The sequence below is a fragment of the Balaenoptera borealis genome (assembly GCF_965194805.1).
Source record: "Balaenoptera borealis genome assembly, chromosome: 3".
Classification (NCBI taxonomy): domain Eukaryota; kingdom Metazoa; phylum Chordata; class Mammalia; order Artiodactyla; family Balaenopteridae; genus Balaenoptera; species Balaenoptera borealis.
This window is the reverse complement of record NC_138866.1, coordinates 77,503,528-77,530,043: the sequence shown is the minus strand read 5'-3', so window position 1 is coordinate 77,530,043 and position 26,516 is coordinate 77,503,528. Positions and strand designations below refer to the sequence as shown.

General features: G+C 42.0%; 1 protein-coding gene across 4 annotated transcripts in view; it reads right to left on the bottom strand.

Moving 5' to 3' along the window:
• FMN1 (formin 1) overlaps positions 1 to 26,516 on the bottom strand; it is a 452,412-nt gene that overhangs the window by 307,934 nt on the left and 117,962 nt on the right. For 3 of the 4 annotated variants that reach the window (XM_082384941.1, XM_082384939.1, XM_082384938.1), the window contains one exon: positions 4,771 to 4,888. In XM_082384941.1, the coding sequence (XP_082241067.1) occupies positions 4,771 to 4,888 (118 nt within the window). Of the gene's footprint in view, positions 1 to 4,770; positions 4,889 to 6,265; positions 16,375 to 26,516 lie in introns of those variants that run through there. The other variant, XM_082384940.1, reaches the window with a different exon arrangement.

Here is a 26,516-nt window from a genome sequence, read left to right as displayed (position 1 = left end):
GCCTGTGCTCTAGAGCCCATGAGCCACAACTACTGAGCCCGCGTGCCACAACTACTGAAGCCCGCACGCCTAGAGCCCATGCTCCGCAATGAGAGAAGCCACCGCTAATGAGAAGCCCGCACACCACAATGAAGAGTAGCCCCCGCTCGCTGCAACTAGAGAAAGCCCGTGCCCAGCAACGAAGACCCAACGCAGCCAAAAATAAATTAATTAGTTAATTTTTAAAATATTTTTTTTAATTTTAAGTATTAAATTCACATAGGCCTATCATAATTCAAAATGGTGGCAATGATCTCTCTATGAAACACATTATAGAGAGTTTGTTTTGCTACGTGATATTTCTGGATATTTCCAAATTTATTTTATTTTGTAATATTGGGAAACGTTGAAAGCATATGGAAGATTTTCTGAGATCAGTAAACAAAGCCTTTACACTAAGGTGAAGCAGACGTGCAAAGAGCAAGGCTCTCGATGATAGCCATTATATTTTCTATGAACTGACTGCAGTAGAAAACATAACCCTCCCACGGGATACAAAGCAGGAGTTTTTCTTTGTGCCCTTGTATCAGACCCCTGTGTGGTTCAGGTGCCAATTCTTCGCACAGACTGATGGGCTTTAGATCCTTCTTACACTGCCAACTGACTCCAGGTGAAACGGTGCTGAGTATCTTCTGTTTGCCTCCTAGATCCACTCTCCCCCTTTCTGGGTCCTTTTCTGGGCTCTGTTGTCTGGACTAAAGTGGCTCCCGGTGCTCTGACTTCTCTGTGGATTTGGTGAAGGGCAGAGACGGCAGGAGACCAGAGAGCAGGAGAAGGAAGTCAGGGCATTTATGCCCCCAATTCCCTCCGGCCGCCAGGTCACCGGGGATTGGACGCATCCCTCCACTGAAGGCCATCGCTCCTGTCCAGCAGCCCTCTCCACACCACTCGGCCTCCCTCTGACGTTCTGGGTTTTCCAGTAGCTTCTCCTGGCCCTGCCCCTTCAGGTCTAGGGCTGTAAACACCTCCCATGATTACTAGCCCCAGAGAGCTGCTTCATCTCTCATTGCTTTTCCCAAACCCTGTCCACACCTTTGTAAATAGTCTCTAACAAACTCTCAATCAAATCATCCTCACCTGATCCCCGATAGGACCTGGGCTGATATGGTAATAGTATATTTATCCAAAGAAAAAATAAATATGGCTAAGTGCATTTATTCTTTACAAAGCAAAAGAGAAAAAAGTGACCTAATATGGTTTAGAAAATTCTTTTCTTCAAGTTTGAGATAAAAGTTTAACCCCATGTTACCTCTATGATTATTCTATGATACCTAGCTCTTTATAATTTCCAGTCCTTTTTTTAAAGACTTTGGGCATGTTACTAACCCTTATATAACGTCACCACGTACAAGACAGCATGTTAGAGGACGAATAGATCACTGGTTCTCTGTTTCTCAAGAGATAAATTGCTTTTGCAGCATTAAATTTAAAGGCAGACATTCACATTTTTCTTTTAGATTCCCTTGTATTGTTTCATAGCACACCTTTTCACTTGGCTGTGATTGGGTTTTACTTAGCCCCGGGCTTCACAAGGTAATCAAGTTTACTCCATCCAGATGTTTCTGGTCTGCAGCATAGGAAAGTGGCAGGGACTCAGCTGAGTTGATTAACCATTTAAGGACGCGAGGAGCCCACTAAAAGATTCTTCCTAGAAAAGCAAGACTATCCCCCCCACCCCCAAGCTTGTTTCGAGAGCCAGCTCCTGTACCTAGAGGAGGAAAGACAATTCTGAGAACAAGGAGTCTGTCACTCAGATTGTCCCCAGCCCAATTCCAAGGAATAGAGGGAAATGTTCTTTTCACTCGTAATAGCTGTGAGGCATCCCAAACACAAAGCAGAATTGCATTGATAATAATGTATGAAAGCAGAGCACAGAACCTGGGAGAAAGTAATTCTTTCTCATTTGAGCAGAGCAATTCAAGTACAGTGTGAACGAACACAGGGGACCCTCCCTGCATGGTAGAAGTCAACTCCAGCACCTGTGCAAGTCCCTTGAGTGACAGCTCTAGTGAGCCCTAGTGCCTCTCAACTGGCACATCACCAAGGCTCCAAGAGCTCACAGAATGGCAGTGGAAGTGCCCTTAATGATGGACACACTGTCATCAGGATGGCATCAGAGGCTCTAGTGGAAGCCAAAGGCTTTAGCTGCCAAGGGAGTCAGCCGCAGCGTCAGCAGCTATAGATGATGCTGATGACTTTGGCAGTGGCAGGAGAGTGCATCCCAGGCAGTGGGCACCAGCAACAGTGGTCAGCTACCCTCACATGGCAAAGAGGACTCCAGAAGCCATAGTTTAAAGGGACAGCTTCCCTTAGGTCAGCTCTTTCTTTTTTATCCTTGAACAAAAGTGAGTTTACAGTATTAGGTGATCTCCTAGGCCCTCAGAAAAAGATCATCGCATGATAAACTCTGAATAGAGGGAAACACAAGCAGTGGCACATCCAAAGCAGCCAAGGGCAACACAAGGACAGTGAGAGACTCATGATGAAAAACACCACCTCTTTGCCAGCCCTGCCAAGGACTGGGCTTTGATGTCAACAGCGCAGAACTCCAATAGCACACTTTAAATATAAATAGTCATGCTCCCCCCTTTCACTAATTTAATGAATTATACATGCCAGGAAAAATTAAGAGCACTGACAATGTAAAAGCATAAGACTTCAAACACCTTGAAATATTTTGGAACGAATTTTTCTGTCTCTGTGCTCCCTACAGAGTGGCAATTTCAATCTACTTCCCTAAGGGCAGGGAAACCAATGGAAATACCACAAAATGTGTTAAGTTATAAACCAAATGCTTATAAGACTCCAGATTTCTCAACAACAGAGCTCAAGAAAATCACAAGGAAAATGTTAACTTCCTAAAGATTAGCAATAAATGACAAGACAACCATATGTTGGCTGAGTAATGGGGTAAAAAGAAGTTTCCTACAGGCATGGAGTATCTTCTTTGATAACCCCCAGAGTGTATCAGCAGAGTAATTAGCGCTACAAGACTCTCAAGAAAATGAGCACCAGACCTGGCTGGGAGCACGGTAAGTAAGACACAGTACTGCCACCCATGGGAACTGGCTGGGGACCTAGGTGCCTTCTCCAGACAACAGCCAGCCTTCTCTCTGTTGCAAGCTGTCATTGTGCCATCAGAACGAACCCAAGAGAACTGTCATTATTCATCAATTCCTCCCTCCTTTTTTCCCCATCTCATCCGAGACCTTAGACAGCTTGGAGAACACGCATTTCATTACAAAAAAAAAAAAAGAGAGGCTGGGAGAGCTACTGACTTTGAGTGTAATTACACTGCAAGGTAATGATGGCACTCCTCTGAGCTTCTGGAAAAGGAAGAGGACAGAGCAAAGACCAAGGAAACTCTGTGGAGTATAAATGCCCCCAAATATGACTTGAAGTAGATTGAAAAGCTGTTTATGCCACTTCCGTCTCTATTCAGCAAATGCTCATCGTCACAAAGAAGATGGACACTCCAATATAAACTAGGAATAAGAACTTATAGGATTCTGGTATTTCATTAAAGCGAACTTCAGGACTTTTCACTGTTCAAACTGTGCCAGATCATAGGAAAGACAACTTGGTAGGTGGTACAATATTGCAGTCATAAACAATCCGATTTTGGAAAAATCAAATGTAGGCAAGAAGAATGCAACAGCTACATACATTTTCACCAAGGCTGTAATAGCTTTCTTTCTGTAATTCAAGCAGGTCAGAAAAAAATGTCATGAAGTAGTTGATGTCTTGGGGTAGTCAGAAGTTTGCAATTGTGTAAATGGAGGCTAAAGCAATCAGGCTGTAGAACTGAGATTCATCTGTGTTCTCAATCACTGATTGTAATTTTATCATCTTACAAAAAAACCTGTGTATTACTAAACCACCCAAACTTTGATCCACTTATGTCATCAACCAATAGGAACTGAAAGAAGTATTTTTGTATAACCATACAGACTGGTAATATACACACATACCTAAGACAACCAGCAAAATATAAGTCTGTGTTAAGTAATCTTCAAATATCAGGAAGAAGCCAAAGAGGTTTCATCAGAGATACATACAGACACACATATATACAATTAAGATATATCCTCCTCTCATTCTTTCTTTTTTTTTTTTTAATTTCACATGAACCCTTCACTTAAAGAGTAAAAATATCTAGATTCCCATTCTACTTAAATATATTCAAGCAAAGCTCCTGGGAAGGTTTCCAGGGAGTTAGATTGCTTTGAAATTGGCCATGCATTAAATAAAGCTTTGTGTAACAAAAGAGAAAGAGTAACTGATATGGTATCTGTACGTTCACTCTGCACAAGGTTCCTGTGGCTCAAAAGCATTACTCAAAGACAAAGAACAAATCAGATTACAGCTCTGGAGTCTCGTACTCTACCTCTGCCAGCAACCCTGCCAGCTTACACGACATTCTGTGAGGGCCAACCACCTGCTTCCTGAGGAATCTGTAATCTACCTTCTCCATTAGTTCCCCCGAGGTTCTCCTCCTTTACACATGTGCCCCCCTTCACTCATTCCACGGCGTTCACCTTTCATCTCTAAGAGATTCATTAATGATAAGTGTGCAAGGGTTCACTTTAACAGCAAAACCAAAAAGAAAAGCCTTCAGCATTACATTTTATAATGAAACAAAAACTTTAATTCTGTGAGTCTACTGAGCTAGAACTAAAAGCCATTGCAGCAAGAGATTCATTCTTGGTACCTGGCTTCTTTTCCCATTACCTGCTTCAGTGTACTTCAATCCCACTTTTTCTTCTGTGTCTTTTGTCTTTGGGGGTGGCCAGACAGCTTGGAGTCTGCCAGGAGTCCTATCGTCCTGTTCAGTGGGGCTGTGGTCAGGCTGTTGGAAAAGTGGGCAAACAAAAGAGTAAGTTAAATGAAACGTGGCCAGAGCCAATTAATCCCTGAGAACAACTGTGCTAACTCTGAAATTAATTTTAACAGCACATTGCTCTCATTCACTGTAACTGAAACATCTCACTCCAATACGATCCTTTTCTAGAAATGTAAAGTGATCAGTTGGGGTGGAAAGAGAAATAACTCAAGGCCAAGTATTACACAACCTTCAACAGATGATTTTTAGCATATAACTCTTTTTTTTTAAATCACAAGTACACTTTGGTCTGAAGATACAAATATACTATAATCGGGTACATTTATAGGGATGTTTAGAAATACATCCCAAACTCCAGGGTTATTTATAATATAAAAACTAGTTTTGCATTTTCCATGAACATTACCTGTAGGCCAAGATACGCTTCTCTAAGATGTCCACATTGATCATTTCTTTTTTTTCTTTCCCACAAAAAAAAAATGAATGAGTTGGCTTTCACATTCAAGCTATTTTTATAGGGGTTGATTTTTACAACTAGGAGAATGCTATGTTGTATTTAGTTTTTAACTGCAACCTAAGATAGTTTTTCCAAAGACCTTTAAATTTAATGTTTTAACTGATGTATGAGGGAATGATAATTGTATGCCAAATTGATACTAAGCAAGAAATTCTATTTGTTGTCTTTATGAATTTTAAGATCCACTGGACAAGTGCTTGCTAGTCCCTACAAATTACCTGAATAATTTTTTTAATAATAGTAACAGCTTTCACTAGGTAGATGGTTACTATGTGCTAACTTCATTTAATCTTCACAACAACCAAATAAAGATAAAGGTTATTTTCTTCATTTTGCTGATCAAGGTCACCCAGCCAGTAATTGGCAGTTAGCATTAAAACCCAAGTCTCACACTAACCCAGTGCTCAATCAAGATGCCTTGTAACCAACACAGAACGTTTTAATCACACCACAAACAGGTATTTCGCCGAGTGGCAGACTTTCAAAGGAAAAATACAGTTTTCACAGAGGTATAATTAAGTGGGGAAGAAATCTGGGCTATAGTTCTAGACTGCATTGATTCCTCATGCTGCTTGGTTTTTAGAAGCACATTTCCTATTAATGTTTAAACTCACAGTGACAGTTTCACTTTCTGACCTGCACATCTTTACTTTTACCTCTCTCACAACAACCCAGAAAAATATAAGGAAGAAAGAAAACGCTTGTCCAACTCCATACTCCTTACAAGGACAACTTGACTATAATCATCTTTCACCTAGAAGAGGGTCACTAAGATCGGTATATGAGATTCTCTTTGATAGGAAACCTGAAGAGAAATATAGCAGCATCACATTTTATGACAAAACCCAAAACGCAACGCTACGTACGCTTTTGGAATCCGAGGGGCCATCTGCTGGCCTTGACCTCGACCGCTCAAACACAGCTCTGAGGGACTCCTTCTCATGCCTCATCTTGCGCTTGAGAGCTTCCAGCTCAGAGGTGTCAGCGGTGGTCCCCTTTTTGGGGGGACGGATGAATAAGGCTTTAAAGGCCTCCAAGGCAGTCTCTGGCGGCTTTGGCTTGACCTCTCCTCCCTGGGTCTGGGCTTCTCCAGGGCCGCTCTGGCTCTCCTGGGGAGTATTGCCACCCATCTCTCCCCCTCTGGGCTGTTCAGGGTCTTCTGCCTTCGATTCGGCTTTGGGGACGTCAATGTTGAGCAGCTGAGAGAGCTGCTCCAGGAGAGTGGGAGCGGCCTTTGGATCATCTGTTTTCTCTCCCATCTTCACTGTCTGAGGCCCTGCCTGTGCTAGGGACCTCTGGACAGGCTGGGTCAACTTAAGCAAAGCCAGGTCCCCGTCCTTTGGTTTAATTTCAGTGATGGTCTCCCCGACCTCGGCTGGTGCTCCCTTCTTCAGCACACGAAGCCCACTAAAAAAAGCTGGAAGCTGGAAGGACTTCTCTCCAGGGACTTCTTTTTTAGAAGAGGTGTTCTCAGTGACACCAACACTTGAGTTCTGGTCTGTTACCACAGGTAGAACTTTGGAACCTTCTTCTTCAGCTTGTCGCTGGCCGGGGCTGTGCTCTGTCTGAAGGCCACCGTCGTCGGGTTCCAATTTGCAGTTTATCTCCTGCAGAGTCGTTTGAGGACCTTCTCCACTGGGCTCTGCATCACCCCTTTCTCCAGTGGCAGTATTTTCCCTCCCATCTCCTGGCTTTTCTTGGGGCTGCTCAGATGGCTCAGATAAAACGCCACCAGGGGACTTTGGGCCATTGGTGTTGCTTCCCTCTTCTGGCTCCTGGCCTCCATCATCAGAGTCAGAATCACTGGTGGTGTTCACCAGGGTCCCGCGAACCAAAATGACATTGTCTCTGCACACGCTCAAAGCAGCCAGTGGAAGCAGCTCTTGACCAGGCAGAGAAACCCCTGCCTCTGCTTCTCCCCGGCTTCCCTCCAACCCCGTCTCTGTCTCCACCCTCGTAGTCTTCCCATCATTTCCGAGGTCAGGTGGAACCTGAGCCTCTGCCTCCGGCGGATCCAAGCCACTGCTGGGCTCCTCCAGCTGCGGCGTGGGATCCACCACTAAACTGCGGAAGGCTTTTAGCACCGCATCTCCCTCTTCAGGATTCACAGATTCCAATTCACCCGTAAACCCAAACAGGGATTTCACAGAGAACTTGGTCAGGATCGACTGGGCCACGTCCAGTCCGGCTTCGGGTTGTCCTGGTTCCGAGCCATCACTGCCTTTCGGAGCATTACCAACGTCCTCCATGTCCCAGCCGTGTCCTGGGGGGCAGATGCTGACTTCTGTGACCTTCCCCTGCTCTCTCAGTCTCTCCACTCCACCGGCTCTTAACTTCCAGGACAGAGAGCAACAGGACCCGCCGGTGGGACTCAGCCGCAGAGCGAGCACACTTGGCCGGGCTCTGGTCCCTCCCGAGCCCTCCTTCCGGTTTGCGCGGTGATGGGGCGTCCGGGGCAACTGTAAAAAGTCCGCGGAGCTTTATGCCCAGAAGCAGCCGAGGCTGCGCACCTTACTACACACGGACTGGGGAGGCTGCTCCTCTGGGACTTCCGTATTTATTCCCGGGGACAAAAGGCTTTTTGTCGCGGGGAAAGTCAGCCTGCCCCCACCCATCCCAGCCCAGCACTTCGCCACGAGCTCCGCCCCAGTGCCGGCCGTTCTCCTGGTCGCTTTCAACTTCCTCATTGGTGAGCAAGTCAGGCTCCAAAAAGTGCCGAGCCGGGAAGCTGATCCTGACAGCCTTCAACCACCCCCGGCGCAACCGAAGGAATTTAAAAGTGAATCCGCAGAAAATGAGTGAAATACTTCTTACGGGCTCTCTTTTGCCATCTAAATCACGGTCAGAGAAGCCTGTGCCATCCAGGCCAAAAAAAACCCCAAAAAACAAAAAACTAGCAGTGCACACAGACCAACAGCCACTTAACAAAGCCCAAAGCAAAGAAATAAAAGTAAAGAAACAGATCATCTCAGAATGCCCAGGACTCTCAAAAGCAGTTAATTTACTGCCCTTGAAGCTTTCTTTTCTTTTTTTTTTTTTTTTTTTAAAGTGCTTTCTTCCGCTTCCCTGCAGGTTTCATCTGGAATGCAGATTTTAGCTGCCCCAGCCGGAGAAGGAAAACCAACTCGACTGGTTTCAGATTACTGCTGTTTTAGCTCTGCCCTGGTGCCTCAGTGTTCTACAAACAGGTACCTAGGCAAGCACACCCACCACGCCCACTGTCCACCAGCCTTAGGGTGGCAGAGTAAACAGCCCCAGCCAGCCTGGCAGGAATGATTACCCTCCACACTCTCTGTGCCAACCTTGGGCTTCTGCTCAGCGGCTCTGACTTCCTGGCTTCCTTATGAATCCTGCTGGCCAAAGCCTCTGTGCTTCAGCCATCCAGCCAACAAATTGAAACCTGGCATGATACAAAGTCACACACAACCTGCCTTGTTAGGTAAAGCAATTCACTAAAGGTCCCCAAGGAGCCACATTCCCCTAAAGGGAAAAACACCTGAAAGGTCTCTATCAGGTCTCTGTCACAGACCCAATTTGCCTAAAACAAAAACAGGAAAGACAAAACCACCACCAAACGTCAGCTCAATGTAGTTTCCAACGGTGATTATATGCTGAGAACCTGGCAATGAAGAACATGGAAAAATTGCAGCTCTGTTTCCCAGCAGCATACCTGCTGCCTCTTGGGGCAGCTTCCTGTCGTACCTGAAGGTCTCAGTGTTTTTCAAATCCCATCCAGTCAGCAGGCATTTAGTAAGCACCTGGGATGGATAAGGCACTGTGCTGGATCAGAAGAACCAAACTGGCTTAATAGTCATCATGCTTTAATAGTAATCACCGGCTCTCTGAACAAAGCTGCGAGAAGATTGAGCCCAAGTGTTAAACGCAAACAAATTCTGCAAAACGGAAGCTGTAGCCACAAGCAAAAAAACTGTCTTGGCTTTATCCTCAGCCGGGAATGGCTGTGGCTTCCACACTGCTCACTTGAATTGTGTTCCCCACTAAGTATTAATACTAAGAAATTCTGATCACAATGATAAATTTCTAGCACGATGTGTTCAAAAGAAACCCTCACACAAAAAGGGTACATACGATTATAACCCATCAACTCCTATAGGAAAGTTAAGACAGTACTTCCTAATCCCTGATTTGACCTTGTATCTAAACGGATACTTTCCTGTTTGCTCCTGATCCCAGTATATTTGGGGATTATTAACTAGGGCACAGTTGATCAAAAGGCCACCACAACACGCAGGAAAATTCATTGGTGACATGTCTCAGAACAAGCTTCCTGTCTCAAGGAAATGCCCGTTGATATAAATCATACTTCTGCTTCTTCAAGACAGAGAAAAAAGGAATCATCACATCAGATCATAAGATCAGTCTTCCGAAGAACTATGTAGACCAGCCAATATACAGGTGAGGGGAGGAGACATGCCACGTATTTGGTGTTCTTCAACCGAGAAAGCTCCATTTTCTCAGACATAATTATGATTTCCAGATTTCCAGAATAAGTTTCTAAGCACTTTCAGCAGATCTGTGCAAAATGGGACATAAACTGGAAGAGGCTGATGGCTCTTCTATAGTACAGCATGGGGCAGAACTACACAATTTTAGCACCCTTTCAATACCCACGGACACCAATACAGTGTCATGGAAAGTGCGGGAAGTCTTGGGTCCCAGGGAGATGATTTGATCCCAGTCCCTTGACTCGAGGTAGGTAAGGTATTATTAGGTTTGTTTTAAAAGTGAAGCAACCATGGCCAAGAGAACACAACCAAGCCAAGGTGCACAGCTAGTAAGTGGAGGATATTAATAATACCTAACATTTATTGAGTGTTTATAAGCACTGTTCTAGGTGCTCCATGTGTATTAACTGATTGGTACATCTAGCTATGAGGCTGGTATTATTTTCTTTTTCATGTTTAGAAACTGAGGAGCAGAAAGATGATGCAGCTTGCCCGTGTTCACAGGTGGAACTGGAACTTGAATCCAGGCAATCAGGCCCCAGAATCCACAATCACTCTTCCAAAACCCTGAGCTCTGCATCTTGAAATGTGCAAGAGTGTCAGCCCGGTTAGTTGGTGGTCTGTCACTAGGACATGTATCGTACTTTACACCCTTTGAGATGATACAGAAGGTTGACTTCACAAAAAGAAACAACAATATGAGAATGACCATTCTTTTCCCTCGATGTAATTTAGGGGGGAAATCTAGAGGGGGTGCTTAGAAAAATCAAGCAAAAATTCCTAGTTGGCTTGTCTACTGACAAGACACACAATCCTCGGGACTCAAACCTATCAAGAGGCTTTCCAGCTTACCCGTACAATCCTCCTTCATTTAGGAAGCTTAACTATCACAAAGATGCATTCATCCAACAATCTTTGTAAAGCACCAACTCTGTACGAGGCTCCAGGGGTATAAAGATGAAGAAACTCCAGCCCTCCACCTTCATGAAACATGAAGTTTAATACAGGAAATCAACCAAGAAAGAGGTGATTCCTGTTCATAGACTGTAACTGAGTACTTTATACCCCAGACTCTGTCTAAACAGCAATAGGTGGATGTAAGACAATTTTGAATGAAAGAAGCAGTGACCATAAAAATATGAAGATGAGTAAGACAGAGCAGCATGGTAGTTTACAGAGATCTTTGAATACTGACTCTTTCAGGCCACTGGTTCTCATGGCCATGAGAAATGTTACAACATCTGGTCATTTAGGGACTGGGAAAATGTTTCAGACCATAGTGTTCAAATAAGCAGCCTACAAATTTGATCTTAGTTGGGTGGTCTTGAAAAATGAATCTATTTAATGCTTTAACATTCTCGGGGGGAAAAGAATAACTTCTCTTGCACATTATTTCTCTCTGTCTTGTCCTGCGATGCATACTTATTAAGTACCTACTACACAAAACCAGTGACAGCCAAGACTTTCTCCTTTTCATCCTCACCTGACTCTCTTTTGTTCTAACCTCAAAACACTTAAGCTCTCTAATAGCTACACCTGTGCAAAAGGCAGATTTAAAAATGATCTGCCCTGGACAACCAGTTGAAACAGGCATGATGAGTATTAGGTAGGAGTTAACCCACGTGTTGCTCTTTGTAACTATTTGTTAAAAACAATCACTACCCAGCTACTTGAAAACAGAACACTATTTGTGTGCAGAATTTACTACCAATGAATTCTCCGTTTTCCTCCCATCTCACCATCTTCTCAGATTGAGGCTGGAGCTAACTGTACCTCATGGCAATGGGAACATCAGTCCAACAAACAATACCTAGTGAGCTAAGCCTAAAAGAATGGTTGCAAAAACAACAACAAAAAAGGCATATCATCTCCTGGAAGCAGTAGAACCTAGCTTCTTGATTCTAATAACAACTAGAGGAATGAGCATTAAAAATTTTTAAGTCAATTTGCAGAAATTGGACACACTGCCTAAAAGAAAAACTTCCTAAAGCCCCCCCACCTCACACACTTACTCTTAGCAGCCCTCTGCCATGTCACTCAGCTTAGAGAATCCCTTCCCACGTTCTCATAAAATCCCAGAGAAGCAAGGGAAAAGTAAAGCAAGTGAGATTAATTTCACGGTGTTGGGCTAAATGATTCTCATGTTTCTCCTTATCCAGTATACTTCAAGTTCCCGGCCTGAATTTAATGACTAACCGCTTCCAGCTTCTAGGGGTTCAACTAGGTTCATGAGACGATTGCTTGAGAAAAGTAGAAAACAGTTAAAATTAATAAGAGTAAGTAAGACTGTAGAAACTATTTCTGTGGAAGAAAAGAGTTTAGAGCAATGGGCTGGGAAAAGTAAGTAAACTATGAAGATATAAGTGGGGTAATGGGCGGAGATGGGTTTTTTGGGTTCAGGAAGTGTGTTTTAACTAAGTGAAGTCTATATAAATGGTGAGAACTGAGAACACGATGACAGCACAAGTACTCAAAAAGACATCTGTTAAATGAATGAGGTGTCAGATGAAAGGCGTGTAAGATTATGGAAGAAGCCAGGTAGAATCAAATTGTTGGGAGGCTGAAGAGGTCTTTAGAAACACTAGAAGTCAACCAGCTCAACATTCTTCTTTCAAAGATGGAGACACTTGAAGTCAAGAGAAGCTAAGTAACTGGTACCAGCTCACGCAGCTCAAGTGCAGCCATTAAGGTGGGAAAAGAGGCGTCCCAACTCCTGTCCACCCCGTGTCACATCCCCCTACTGCCTTGGCACGTGATCTTACCTTCTTCCTAATCAGCATCTTCTTTAAGCTCATTTTCCACATCTTCAAAATGGAGTTATGAGGCCAAATGAAAGACAGAGCCGGAGACCTCCCTAGGCTTCTCCTTCCATTTCAGGCAGTGCTTTCCCTACCTTCACGGCGTGGATTCCCCCTGCCAACTACTGCAACCCTCAAAACAGCCCCCTCTGGCTCAGCCTCGGAGAAGCCAGCAGCTGTTTTTACTGATTGATTCAAAAGAAAACAGGCTGCACCTGCCCATGGCAAGGACAGGGCTCAGAGATTAAGGCCTTTTTCCATCGAGCTGACTTAGTGCAAAATGCTTCTAAGACTGTTTCCACTGAGCTGTATTCAACACCTCTGTGGAAGTGGGTTGAATGTCGGTAACAAACTAGAAGACTCTGAAAGGGAAGAGGGGAGGCCGAGGCATGCTCGTGAAGCTGAAGAAGAGAAGAGAGCAGTGGGTACGCCATCTTGCAGTGATCAAGGAATGAGGGCAGTGCGCACAGTTAAGAACCTGGCCCTGAGGGACTTCCCTGGCGGTCCAGTGGTTAAGACTTCGCCTTCCAATGCAGGGGGTGTGGGTTCGATCCCTGGTCGGGGAACTAAGATCCCACATGCCTCACAGCCAAAAAACCAAAATATAAAAAAAAAAAAAACAGAAGCAATATTGTAACAAATTCAATAAAGACTTAAAAAAAATTAAAAAAAAAAAAAAAAAACCTGGCCCTGGGTCCTGGGCTAACACCCTACTCTGCTCCTGCAAGAAACTTGACCTTGGTCAAGTTATATAAGCAACCTGTGTCTCAGCTTCCTCACCTAGAAACTTGGAATAAGAAAAGTACCTACTTCGTGGGGTATTAGAAGCATTAGATAAACTAATATATGTTTCACACTCTCATCAATGCCTGGCACGTAGTAAGTACCATATGGATATGACATGTTTTCATAGCAAAGGAATAACTTTCTTAGGGACATCAACCAGCAACCAACAGAATTTTTTTAACCTTGTCAATATGAAGCAAGTATTTACCGATGAAAGGACGGCCCAAGAAGGAAGCTGCCCCTCCCAGTTCCCTCACATATGCTCTTGGACAGAGGAGCCATTTGGTCTGAACAGGATTGTTCCTTATAGATAGGCCTACTAAATACAACGGCTCCCCATGCCACATCTGTGCCACGAGTGAATTGAGCTCCAAAGAAAATTCTTTCAAGGGGTCCCTTTGGGTGTTTCAGGGCCAGTGCTCTCTGGATTATTGTTTTCCATCTGTATCACCTGAAGAGAGCAATTAGCTTAAAGGGTTTTCTCAGGTGGCTACTGTAGATGGTGACAAAGTTCACCTGTTCTTTATTACTTTCCTGTACTCCAAGATGATTTTTAAACCAACTCAATCATTGCAGAAAAAAAAAAAAAATCCATGAATTTGGATTTTCTCCAGAAAATCCTTTTCTCAAGAGTCTGTTGACACATGCTGATGATGTGTGGTCCCTTAGCACTGAGACTTCCCCTCCCTTTGGGGAAGGGTGTTCCCAGACGATGACTGGCCTGGGAGAGAGCCTAGGGCGTTAATAGCAGAGCAAGGACCATTTTTTGTTGTTGTTTTTAGGCCAACTCATTATACTTCAAAGGTGTACGCACTTCATTTAAAATGTCCTTACTCTTACAAATACGAAAATCAAGCTTGAAATAGTTATTACATTACTGCTTAGGGTCTTACTGTCAGATATTTCTAAGACTGATTCCACCAAGCAGTATCAAAGAGTCCTTGGAAATGGGTTCAATGTCCGTGACAAAATAAAATATTGTAAGAGGAAAAAGGAAAGGCTGTGACTTACTTGTGAAGCTGAAGAGGAGGGAAAATAGGAGCATTCTTTAAGGTACAGAATTTCCTGGGACATGTTTTTGAAGAGTTTTGAGCTTTTCCCAAATGAGTAATAGTGATGTCCCACAGAAATAACCACTACAGAAGGCACGGAGTTCGTGGAGAAAGCATTTCATTGTGGCTAAAGTTGCTCATGATAAAAGTTGTAGATGAAGATCTGGAATCTAAGAAACTGTATATATCTCTTGCTGTCTATACTCTTGTTCTTCCTGAGTGGTGAAACTAGACAACCACTGGCTCTGCTGTAACTGGATATCTTTTTTTGTCCTTCCTTAATTTTTTTTTAAGTAAAAGTTATCTTGAGAATATTAGTTCCAACACCAAAGATCTAGTTATCATTTTTAAATACTTTTAAATTTAAAGGAGGCAAAAGAAAAATCAGGGAAGATGAGGATTTACCTAAAACAAAATGCAGATGGATGATAAGACATGCATGAGAGGAGAGAAGGGAGAGATCTAGCATTTTTTTAGGGTGTCATGGTTGTCCCAAGTAGGTACCATGCTAGGTTCTTTACGCAAGTTTTCTAATACCTTAATCCTCCCCATAACTCTATGAGAAAGGTGTCACTGACCCCGTTTTATTAGTGCTGTTCAGTGCAAGTTTCTGTAATGCTGGAAATGTATCTGTGTCATGCAATGCAGTACCACAGGTGGCCTCTGAGCACTTAAAATGTGCCTAATGTAACTGAGGAATTAAATTTTAAATTTTATTTAGTCTTAATTAATAGCCATAGGTGGTACTGTTTGGCCACTGCTTTAGATGTTAATACTGAGGTTCAGAGAAATTAGGGCAATTCAAAGATTACACAATCAATGAGTGGCATAGCCAGGATCTGCACTGGATCAACCTGATTCTAAATGTACCTTCTTTTCATTATAATAAATCAAAGAGCTATAGAATTTTGTAACAGTTCTCTTTCACACTGAAACATCAGTATGGGGGCAAAATAGATGATCACCTGGTTACCGGAACCAAATGGCCACTGCAGTTAGAAGGAATTGGCAGAGAGCAGAAAGGACACAAATTATGAGCCCTGATTTGATCAGTAATGATTCCTTGAAGTTAATACTCACATCATTTAGTCACGTTAAAAGAAAAATATGGAAACCAATGTAAAGGCATTAAAATTACAAAGTAGAAAGTAAGCTAGGCATTGTCACAACTATGATCCTATTCTTTTTTTTTTTTTTTTTTAATATTTATTTATTTACTTATTTGGCTGCGCCGGGTCTTAGTTGAGGCACACTGGATCCTCGCTGCCGCATGCGGGATCTTCGTTGCGGCATGCGGGCTCTTAGTTCCCTGACCAGGGGTCAAACCCGGGCCCCCTGCATTGGGGGCGTAGAGCCTCAACCACTGGACCACCAGGGAGGTCCCTATGATCCTATTCTTAAACACAGTTAAAGAGAGGGCAAGGAAAAAGAGGAGAGGCCAGAGCTATGGCTTTGAAGTGAGATGTATTTGGGTTCACTATGGGATATTACTTACTAGTTACACGCTAGATGTGTCACTTAGGCAAGTTCCTGAACTTCTGTGAACCAGTATTTACATGTATAAAATAGGGGGAAATAATAAGTCATAGGATTGTTCTAAGAATTAAATGTGCTAATATTCCTAACCCGGTGCTTGCTTGATTCACAACAGACACCCAATAAATAGTAAGCGTACTTTATGAAGCATGTATAGCTACAGGTATCAATGAAGTGGGAGAGAGGAATCACGTTTCCATAATTTTGAAATATATTCACTATTGCCTCCATTTTGTACATCATTTTACCTTGAGATTTAAACAAAACAAGTATATACAGCGCTACTGTCATTTTCAACACTTTAAAAAGTATCATGAAATATTCTGTAGAAATGTTATAATAGAAGGACTAATAATCATAAATCAAGATGGCTTAATTAAAACATGCAAAAATCAAAAGGCAAGAGAAAAATAACTGGGCCAGTTTTTATTAAACTGGAGCCTTATGTTAGCATAGGAGTGCTCTCAAGCATTCCCTAGGCAAAGGCTGCTGCATTTCAAATTTTAAATGGGTCATATGGGATGTAATTTTAACCACAAATTCCCATTTCTATCCTGGAGAGGAAAGAAAGAAAATACTTTTCTGAATATGCACATGGAACATAAATGGTATATGTAGAAAGAGATCAGCATTTAAAGAACTGATGTGAAGCTCACAGTCTAAGCAATGCACACAGAACTGCAGTTTTTGAGACAGAAAAGGGAGGCTTAAAAAAATGAAACTCATTCAAAGGGAGCAAAAAAGCAAACAGTTGAATTTTAGAGAAGTCAAATAAAATATTTCAGAGCAATATTCTCATTCATTTAAATAAAATTCATAGACAGATTTCTCACCAGTTTTATAAAACTCAGTTCTAATCTGTGGTTTCTCAGACTCTGAAAGTATAATATAAAGTTTTCTCTATGTAGATGCTTCCAGAGTCCAAATTTTACATGAACAGCTATTCTGTTTCATGTCAGAATAGACAGAGGAAATGAGGACAGCAAGTGTTATCAAGATCAAAGAAAAGTGAATTTCACAGTTCCATTAACCATTAAGGTGTTCAATGGTTAAGACAAGCTTATTATTCTTTTTGTTTCATAAAGAAATCTGGGATGTTACTAGATTTGTCATGATCTTGCAGTTTATAGAGAGGACAAATAGATGTCAAGAGAAGTGTGAGAAATGGCCTAAGAACTGAGCTTTATGATTGGCATAAATTTGGGTTTCTATTTACATGTGATAACAACCTTCCACACCAATTGCAAAACTGGAACTGATTTGAGAGCGATAACTAAATTTCATGGGCTTTAGGAATAAAACCAGATTACTTTTTTTCAACTGCTTTATCATGACTTAAAATGGTGAGGAGTTTGTGAGAAAAAAAAGGCGATTTTCCAGTTCCATCAATAATTCATCCCTCCCCACTGTTCTTTTTACCTGAATCATTTCTTGATCATTTATCATACAGCCAACAGAAACACAATCTCTGTCTCTTTCTCTCTCTTTCACACACTCACGCACTCACACATATGTACTCACATACACAAATAAACACATGCCTTCAGAAAACAAGCTAGCTTGATATTTCTAAATTCACTTCACTTGCAAATACAAGCCCGATTGTCATGAATATGCTAATGATGTGGGGAAGTCCACCTGCGGCCTTTAGCTTTAAGCGGTAGGCTCTCATTGGCTTCCATGAATACAAAACAAGGATGTGGCCCTTTCCATGTACTGCAAAGGCACTGTATCAGAGAGCCCTCTGCCTCCATTCTTTGCTGTCAAAGTCAATTGATGCCGCAGAGTTTGCCTTTTAGGAGTGAAGGAACGTGAGGGCCTGAAATCTGCTCGTGTTTCCCCGTTTCCCCATCAACTGTAAAGACCCAAGGTCTGAGGCATCCAGTGTCCCAGGTAAGCAGTTGCAGAATCTTCACTGGATTGAGTTCTGTGGGGGTGATTTTGGTTGTGGTTCTAGCTTTCTAAATCTGAGCCTGGTTCTCAATCCTTCTCACTGATTATGAGAGCTAACTCATATCCATGAAATGAATTTGGTTCTTCAATTAAAAGCAAAACAAAAGCAAACAAACAAATCAGAAAAGCATCCAAACTAGTGGAGAGGTAGAGGGACTTAACATTTAAGCACCTAGGTCCAGACTCGGACAGACCTGGGTCCAGATCCTTGCACCTGACTTTACTGAACCTCTCTCCTTATTTGTATCAATACAATAGGTATAATAATACTTCAAAGAATGGTGCCTGGCATTGAGGAAGTGATCAATTCATGGCAGTTTTGTTACTGGTTTAGACACTTAAGGTTTGGTGTGGACTTGGTAATTATATCTTTCCGTTCATAAGATGCAATTACTTGGAACCCGATGCTGTGTCCTCCGCAGACAATTAAGCTAATTCAGTAAGGAGCATCCCGGGACCCACGGGTGGGGTGATGAAGACGATCCTTGGAAACCAGCATCACCAAGAAAAGTTCAAGGCTTGTGTTTTAAAAGCTGCATGCAAAATCCTACTTTCAGAATTCATGCAACCAATATAGAATTCTGACGACTGCTTACCTTTTCTGCTTTGCATACCTTTTGTCCATCTCAGGCCACACCTCTTTTAGTGTCTTTTTTATATCCTGCCCACGTCCCTTGTTTACAGACATTTTACAAACTATCCTCCATGGTGAATAGTCATCTCAAATGGAATCTTTAAGAAACTGCACTTGTTATAAGAAGTTAGGCCCCATTTGCTCTCTGGTCTGTCCAGATTCAGTTGCCTTGACATGTCTGGCTCAAAGTGTACTGGCAACTGAGGAGCACGGCTAATGATAGTTTCTTATAGTGGAATATAAGAAACTGCCCTTTAAGGTTAACTGTGTAATAATGTTCATGCTCTAAATGGGCACTTTAGGGTGACTGAGGGTTTATCATATATAGATGCTACCCCAAGGCAATTCACACATTTGGTGCATTTGGATGTTGCCCCCAAACTGACACCTAGGATTGCCATATTTACGAAATAGAATACAGGACAACCAGTTAAATTTGAATTTCAGACAAACAACAAATAATTTTTCACTGAATATGTCCTATGTAATATGTAGCAACCTCATGACCTAAAAGTGGAACTGACTGAGCATTGGGTTCTTTTGAGAACTCTCTAGGTCACCCAGAATGGTCTACGGGATTTGCTAGAGCAGGATGATCACCCAAACAGAACCTCTCTACACAGCAGTCTGGCTGACATTCAGCCAAGGGGCACCAAGACAGCAGCACTGGTTGCTTAAACACTGAAATACATACTGGTTAGTAAATAGACGCTGCTCGGAGCCTCCCTGGTGTCTACCTTCCACCAGCTGCACCTCCTGCCATTCCTCCAAGGAACCCTTGGACCTTCTCACAGTTCAGTAACTAAAAGATGAACGTAACATGCGACAACATGGATGGACCGTAAGGGCATTATGCTAAGTAGAATAAGTCAGACAGAGAAAGACGAATACTGTTATGTTCTCACTTATAAGTGGAATCTTAAAAAACCCAAATTCATAGAAACAGAAAAGAGACTGGTGGTTGCCAGATGTGGGGAGATGAAGACAGAGGAAAATGGGTGAAAGGTAGTCAGAAGGTACAGACTTCCAGTTGTAAGACTGATAAGTCCTGGGGATGTAATGTACAGGTTGGTGGCTATAGTTAACAATGCTCTATTGCACATTTGAAAGTTGCTAAGAGAGTAGATCTTCAAAGTTCTCATCGCCAGAAAAAAAAACTTGTAACTATGTGAGGTGATGGATGTGAAATGAATTTATTGTGGTGATTATTTCACGGTATATACATATATCAAATCATTATGTTGTACACTTGAAACTTAAACAATATTGTATGTTAATTACACCTCAGTAAAACCAGGGGAGAAAAAAAGGATTGCACTGGAGAAACAGAAAGAAATGATATGAGCCTTCAAATAGAGTTAGGAGACGATAAATTTTGGTCTCACTATCAGAGTTGTGACATTGTTCCTCGTATTAAAACAAAGATTCATGTTGAGAATATTAAGATGTTATTTGTTTTTCTTTTAAATAATTTCCATCTCTTTCTTTGCATTTCTTGTATTTCTTTTAAGTAATTTTCATACCCCCACACACCACACTGCTTGGGTTGACTTATGCTCCTTTAAGAGAATCAGGAAGTGTAATATTATAGCTAAAAGGAACACTGTTTCATCTGTTCGTGTTCCTCCCATCCTGTCAGCACACACTTGTTAAAGAAACTGAGGCCCACAGAAGTTAACCGGTGCCCAGAGTCCCACAGCTAGCGAGTGGTTGAGCCAGCAGTGGAACTGAAGTGAAGGAGACCTCCACCTCTTGTTCTAGACCAGAGTGGGCCAGATCTGACCCACTGCCTATTTCTGAATGACTCCTTTAAGAATGATCTTTACATTTTTTCATGGTGGGAAAAAAATCAAAGATGAATAATATTTTTGATAGGTGAAAATAATATGAAATTCAAATTTCAGTGTCTATAGACTTTTATGGGAACACAGGCACACTTATTCATGTATGTATTCTCTACGGCTGCTTTTGTTAACAGGGTTGAGTGGTTGCAACAGAGACTGTATGGTCCCAAAGTCTAAAATATTTCCTCTCTGGCTCTTGACAAAAATAAATAAATAAATAAATAAAAATTAATGCACAGCTAAATAAGGGGCCTTAATAGCAGCCTCAGCCCTAATGCCTGGGGCCATTCCGATTTGTGGATGCCAAATTCCCACCAATTAGTAAATGTTTTAGCTATTACCCCTACATACTAATGAAATGCTGCATATCCATAGAAAAAGACTGATTAAAGTAACTTCTTGGGTGGACCTTCAAGATGGTGGAGAAGTAAGACGTGGAGATCACCTTCCTCCCCACAAATACATCAAAAATACATCTACATGTGGAACAACTCCTACAGAACACCTACTGAACGCTGGCAGAAGACCTCAGACTTCCCGAAAGGCAAGAAACTCCCCTACGTACCTGGGTAGGGCAAAAGAAAAAAGAAAAAAGAGACAAAAGAATAGGAATGGGACCTGTACCTCTGGGAGGGAGCTGTGAAAGAGGAAAGGTTTCCACACACTAGGAAGCCGCTTCACTGGTAGAGATGGGGGAGGATGGGGCGGAAGCTTAGGAGCCACAGAGGAGAGCACAGCAAGACGGGTGCAGAGGGCAAAGCGGAGAGATTCCCGCACAGAGGATCGATGCCGACCAGCACTCACCAGCCCGAGAGGCTTGTCTGCTCACCCGCCGGGGCAGGTGGGGGCTGGGAGCAGAGGCTCCGGCTTTGGAGGTCAGATCCCAGGGAGAGCACTGGAGTTCGCTGCGTGAACACAGCCTGAAGGGGGCTAGTGCACCACAGCTAGCCGGGAGGGAGTCCAGGAAAAAGCCTGGAACTGCCTAAGAGGCAAGAGACCATTGTTTCGGGGTGCACGAGGAGAGGGGATTCAGAGCACTGCTTAAACGAGCTTCAGAGACAGGCGTGAGCTGTGGCTATCAGCTCGGACACCAGAAACGGGCATGAAACGCTAATGCTGCGGCTGCAGCCACCAAGAATCCTGTGTGCAAGCGCAGGTCACTATCCACACGCCCCCAGGAGCCTGTGCAACCTGCCACTGCCAGGGTCCCGTGATCCAGCGACAACCTCCCCGGGGGGAACACTTGGCGCACCTCAGGCAGTTGCAAAGTTATGCTGGCCTCTGCCGCTGCAGGCTCGCCCCACATTCCAATTATAACTACCGTACCCCTCCCTCCCCAAGGGCCTGAGTGAGCCAGAGCCCCCTAATCAGCTGCTGCTTTAAACCCGTCCTGTCTGGGTGGGAACAGAAGCCTGAGGGCAACCTACACGCAGAGGTGGGGCCACATCCAAAGCTGAACACCGGGAGCTGTGCAAACAAAGAAGAGAAAGTGAAATTTCTCCGTGCAGCCTCAGGAGCAGCGGATTAAATCCCCACAATCAACTTGAGGTACACTGCGTCTGTGGAATACCTGAATAGACAATGAATCAACCCAAAATTGAGGTGGTGGACTTTGGGAGCAACTGTAGACTTGGGGTTTGCTGTCTGTGGCTGACTTGTTTCTGATTTTTATGTTTATCTTAGTATAGTTTTTAGCGATTGTTATCACTGGTGGATTTGTTTATTGGTTTGATTGCTCTCTTTTTTTAATTACTTTTTTATTTTAATAATTTTTAAATTTTTAATTATTTTATTTATTTATTTATTTACATTTATTATTTTCTTTCTTTTTTTTTTCTCCCTTTTCTTCTGAGCCATGTGGCTGACAGGGTCTTGGTGCTCCGGGCTGGTGTCAGGCCTGAGCCTCTGAGGTGGGAGAGCCAAGTCCAGGACATTGGACCACCAGAGACCTCCCGGCCCCACATAATATCAATCAGCAAGAGCTCTCCCAGAGATCTCCATCTCAACACTAAGACCCAGCTCCACTCAACGATCAGCAAGCTCCAGTGCTGGACACCCCATGCCAAATAACTAGCAAGACAGGAACACAACCCCACGCATTAGCAGAAAGGCTGCCTAAAATCATACAAGTTCACAGACAGCCCAAAACACACCATCGGACAGAGCCCTGCCCACCAGAAAGACAAGATCCAGCCCCACGCACCAGAACACAGGCACCAGTCCCCCCTACCAGGAAGCCTACACAACCCACTGAACCAACCTTACCCACTGAGGGCAGACACCAGAAACAACATGAACTACGAACCTGAAGCCTGCGAAAAGGAGACCCCAAACACAGTAAGTTAAGCAAAATAGGAAAACAGAGAAATATGCAGCAGATGAAGGAGCAAGGTAAAAATGCACCAGACCAAACAAATGAAGAGGAAATATGCAGTCTACCTGAAAAAGAATTCAGAGTAATGATAGTAAAGATGATCCAAAAGCTTGGAAATAGAATGGAGGAAATACAAGAAATGTTTAACAAGGACACAGAAGAACTAAAGAGCAAACAAACAGTGATGAACAACACAATAAATGAAATTAAAAATTCTCTAGAAGGAATCAATAGCAGATTAACTGAGGCAGAAGTACGGATAAGTGACCTGGAAGATAAAATAGTGCAAATAGCTACCACAGAGCAGAATAAAGAAAAAAGAATGAAAACAATTGGGGACAGTCTCGAGACCTCTGGGACAACATTAAACGCACCAACATTCGAATTATAGGGGTCCCAGAAGAAGAAGAGAAAAAGAAAGGGTCTGAGAAAATATTTGAAGAGATTATAGTTGAAAATTTCCCTAACATGGGAAAGGAAATAATCAAGTCCAAGAAGGACAGAGAGTCCCATACAGGATAAATCCAAGGAGAAACACCCCAAGACACATATTAATCAAACTATCAAAAATTAAATACAAAGAAAGAATATTAAAAGCAGCAAGGGAAAAGCAACAAATAACATACACGGGAATCCCCTTAAGGTTAACACCTGATCTTTCAGCACAAACTCTGCAAGCCAGAACGGAGTGGCAGGACATATTTAAAGTCATGAAAGGGAAAAACCTACAACCAAGATTACTCTACCCAGCAAGGATCTCATTCAGATTTGAGGGAGAAATTAAAACCTTTACAGACAAGCAAAAGTTAGGAGAATTCAGCACCACCAAACCAGCTTTACAACAAATGCTAAATGAACTTCTCTAGGCAGGAAACACAAGAGAAGGAAAAGACCTACAAAAACAAACCCAAAACAATTAAGAAAATGGTAATAGGAACATACATATCAATAATTACCTTAAATGTAAATGGATTAAATGCTCCAACCAAAAGACATAGACTGGCTGAATGGATACAAAAAGTAGACCCGTATATATGCTGTCTACAAGAGACCCACTTCAGACCTAGGGACACATACAGACTGAAAGTGAGGGGATGGAAAAAGGTATTCCATGAAAATGGAAATCAAAACAAAGCTGGAGTAGCAATTCTCATATCAGACAAAATAGACTTTAAAATAAAGACTATTACAAGAGACAAAGAAGGACACTATATAATGATCAAGGGATCAATCCAAGAAGAAGATATAACAATTATAAATATATGTGCTCCCAAAATAGGAGCACCTCAATACATAAGGCAAATGCTAAGAGCCATAAAAGGGGAAATCGACAGTTACACAATCATAGTAGGGGACTTAAACACCCCACTTTCATCAATGGACAGAGCATCCAGAATGAAAATAAATAAGGAAACACAAGCTTTAAATGACACATTAGACAAGGTGGACTTAATTGATATTTATAGAACATTCCATCCAAAAACAACAGAATACACTTTCTTCTCAAGTGCTCATATGAGGAACATTCTCCAGGACAGATCATATCTTGGGTCACAAATCAAGCCTTGGTAAATTTAAGAAAATTGAAATCGTATCAAGTATCTTTTCCGACCACAACACTATGAGACTAGATATCAATTACAGGAAAAAAACTGTAAAAAATACAAACACATGGAGGCTAAACAATACACTACTTAATAACCAAGAGATCACTGAAGAAATCAAAGAAGAAATCAAAAAATAGCTAGAAACAAATGACAATGAAAACACGATGACTGAAAACCTATGGGATGCAGCAAAAGCAGCTCTAAGAGGGAAGTTTATAGCAATATAATCCTACCTCAAGAAACAAGAAACATCTCAAATAAACAACATAACCTTACACCTAAAGCAATTAGAGACAGAACAAAAAAAAACCCAAAGTTAGCAGAAGGAAAGAAATCATAAAGATCAGATCAGAAATAAAAGAAAAAGAAATAAAGGAAACGATAGCAAAGATCAGTAAAACTAAAAGCTGATTCTTTGAGAAGATAAACAAAATTGATAAACCATTAGCCAGACTCATCAAGAAAAAGAGGGATAAGACTCAAATCAAAAGAATTAGAAATGAAAAAGAAGTAACAACTGATACTGCAGAAATACAAAGGATCATGAGAGATCACTACAAGCAACCATATGCCAAAAAAAATGGACAGCCTGGAAGAAATGGACAAATTCTTAGAAAAGCACAACCTTCTGAGACTGAACCAGGAATAAATAGAAAATATAAACAGACCAATCACAAGCACTGAAATTGAAACTGTGATTAAAAATCTTGCAACAAACAAAAGCCCAGGACCAGATGGCTTCACAGGTGAATTCTATCAAACATTTACAGAAGAGCTAGCACCTATCCTTCCCAAACTCTTCCAAATTATAGCAGAGGGAGGAACACTCCCAGACTCATTCTACGAGGCCACCATCACCCTGATACCAAAAGCAGACAAAGATGTCACAAAAAAAGAGAACTACAGGTCAATATCACTGACGAACACAGATGCAAAAATCCTCAACAAAATACTAGCAAACAGAATCCAACTGCACATTAAATGGATCATACACCATAATCAAGTAGGGTTTATCCCAGGAATGCAAGGATTCTTCAATATACGTAAATTAATCAACGTGATACACCATATTAACAAACTGAAGGAGAAAAACCATATGATAATCTCAATAGATGCAGAAAAAGCTTTTGAAAAAATTCAACACCCATTTATGATAAAAACTCTCCAGAAAGTAGGCATACAGGGAACTTACCTCAACATAATAAAGGCCATATATGACAAACCCACAGCCAACATCGTTCTCTATGGTGGAAAACTGAAACCACTTCCACTAAGATCACGAACAAGACGAGGTTGCCCACTCTCACCACTATTATTCAACATACTTTTGGAAGTTTTAGCCACAGCAATCAGAGAGGAAAGAAGAAATAAAAGGAATCTAATCGGAAAAGAAGAAGTAAAACTGTCACTGTTTGCAGATGACATGATACTATACATAAAGAATCCTAAAGATGCTACCAGAAAACCATTAGAGCTAATCAATGAATTTTGTAAAGCAGCCGGATACAAAATTAATGCACAGAAATCTCTTGCATTCTTATATACTAATGATGAAAAATCTGAAAGAGAAATTAAGGAAACACTACCATTCACCATTGCAACAAAAAGAATAAAATACCTAGGAATAAACCTACCTAAGGAGTCAAAACACCTGTATGCAGAAAACTATAAGACACTGATGAAAGAAATTAAAGATGATACAAATAGATGGAGAGATATACCATGTTCTTGGATTGGAAGAATCAACATTGTGAAAATGACTATACTACCCAAAGCAATCTACAGATTCAATGCAATCCCTGTCAAACTACCAATGGCATTTTTCAGAGAACTAGAAGAAAAAATTTTACACTTTGTATGGAAACACAAAAGACCCCGAATAGCCAAAGCAACCTTGAGAAAGAAAAACGGAGCTGGAGGAATCAGGCTCCCTGACTTCAGACTATACTACAAAGCTATAGTAATCAAGACAGCATGGTACTGGCACAAAAACAGAAATATAGATCAATGGAACAGGATAGAAAGCCCAGAGATAAACCTATGCACATATGGTCACCTTCTTTTTGA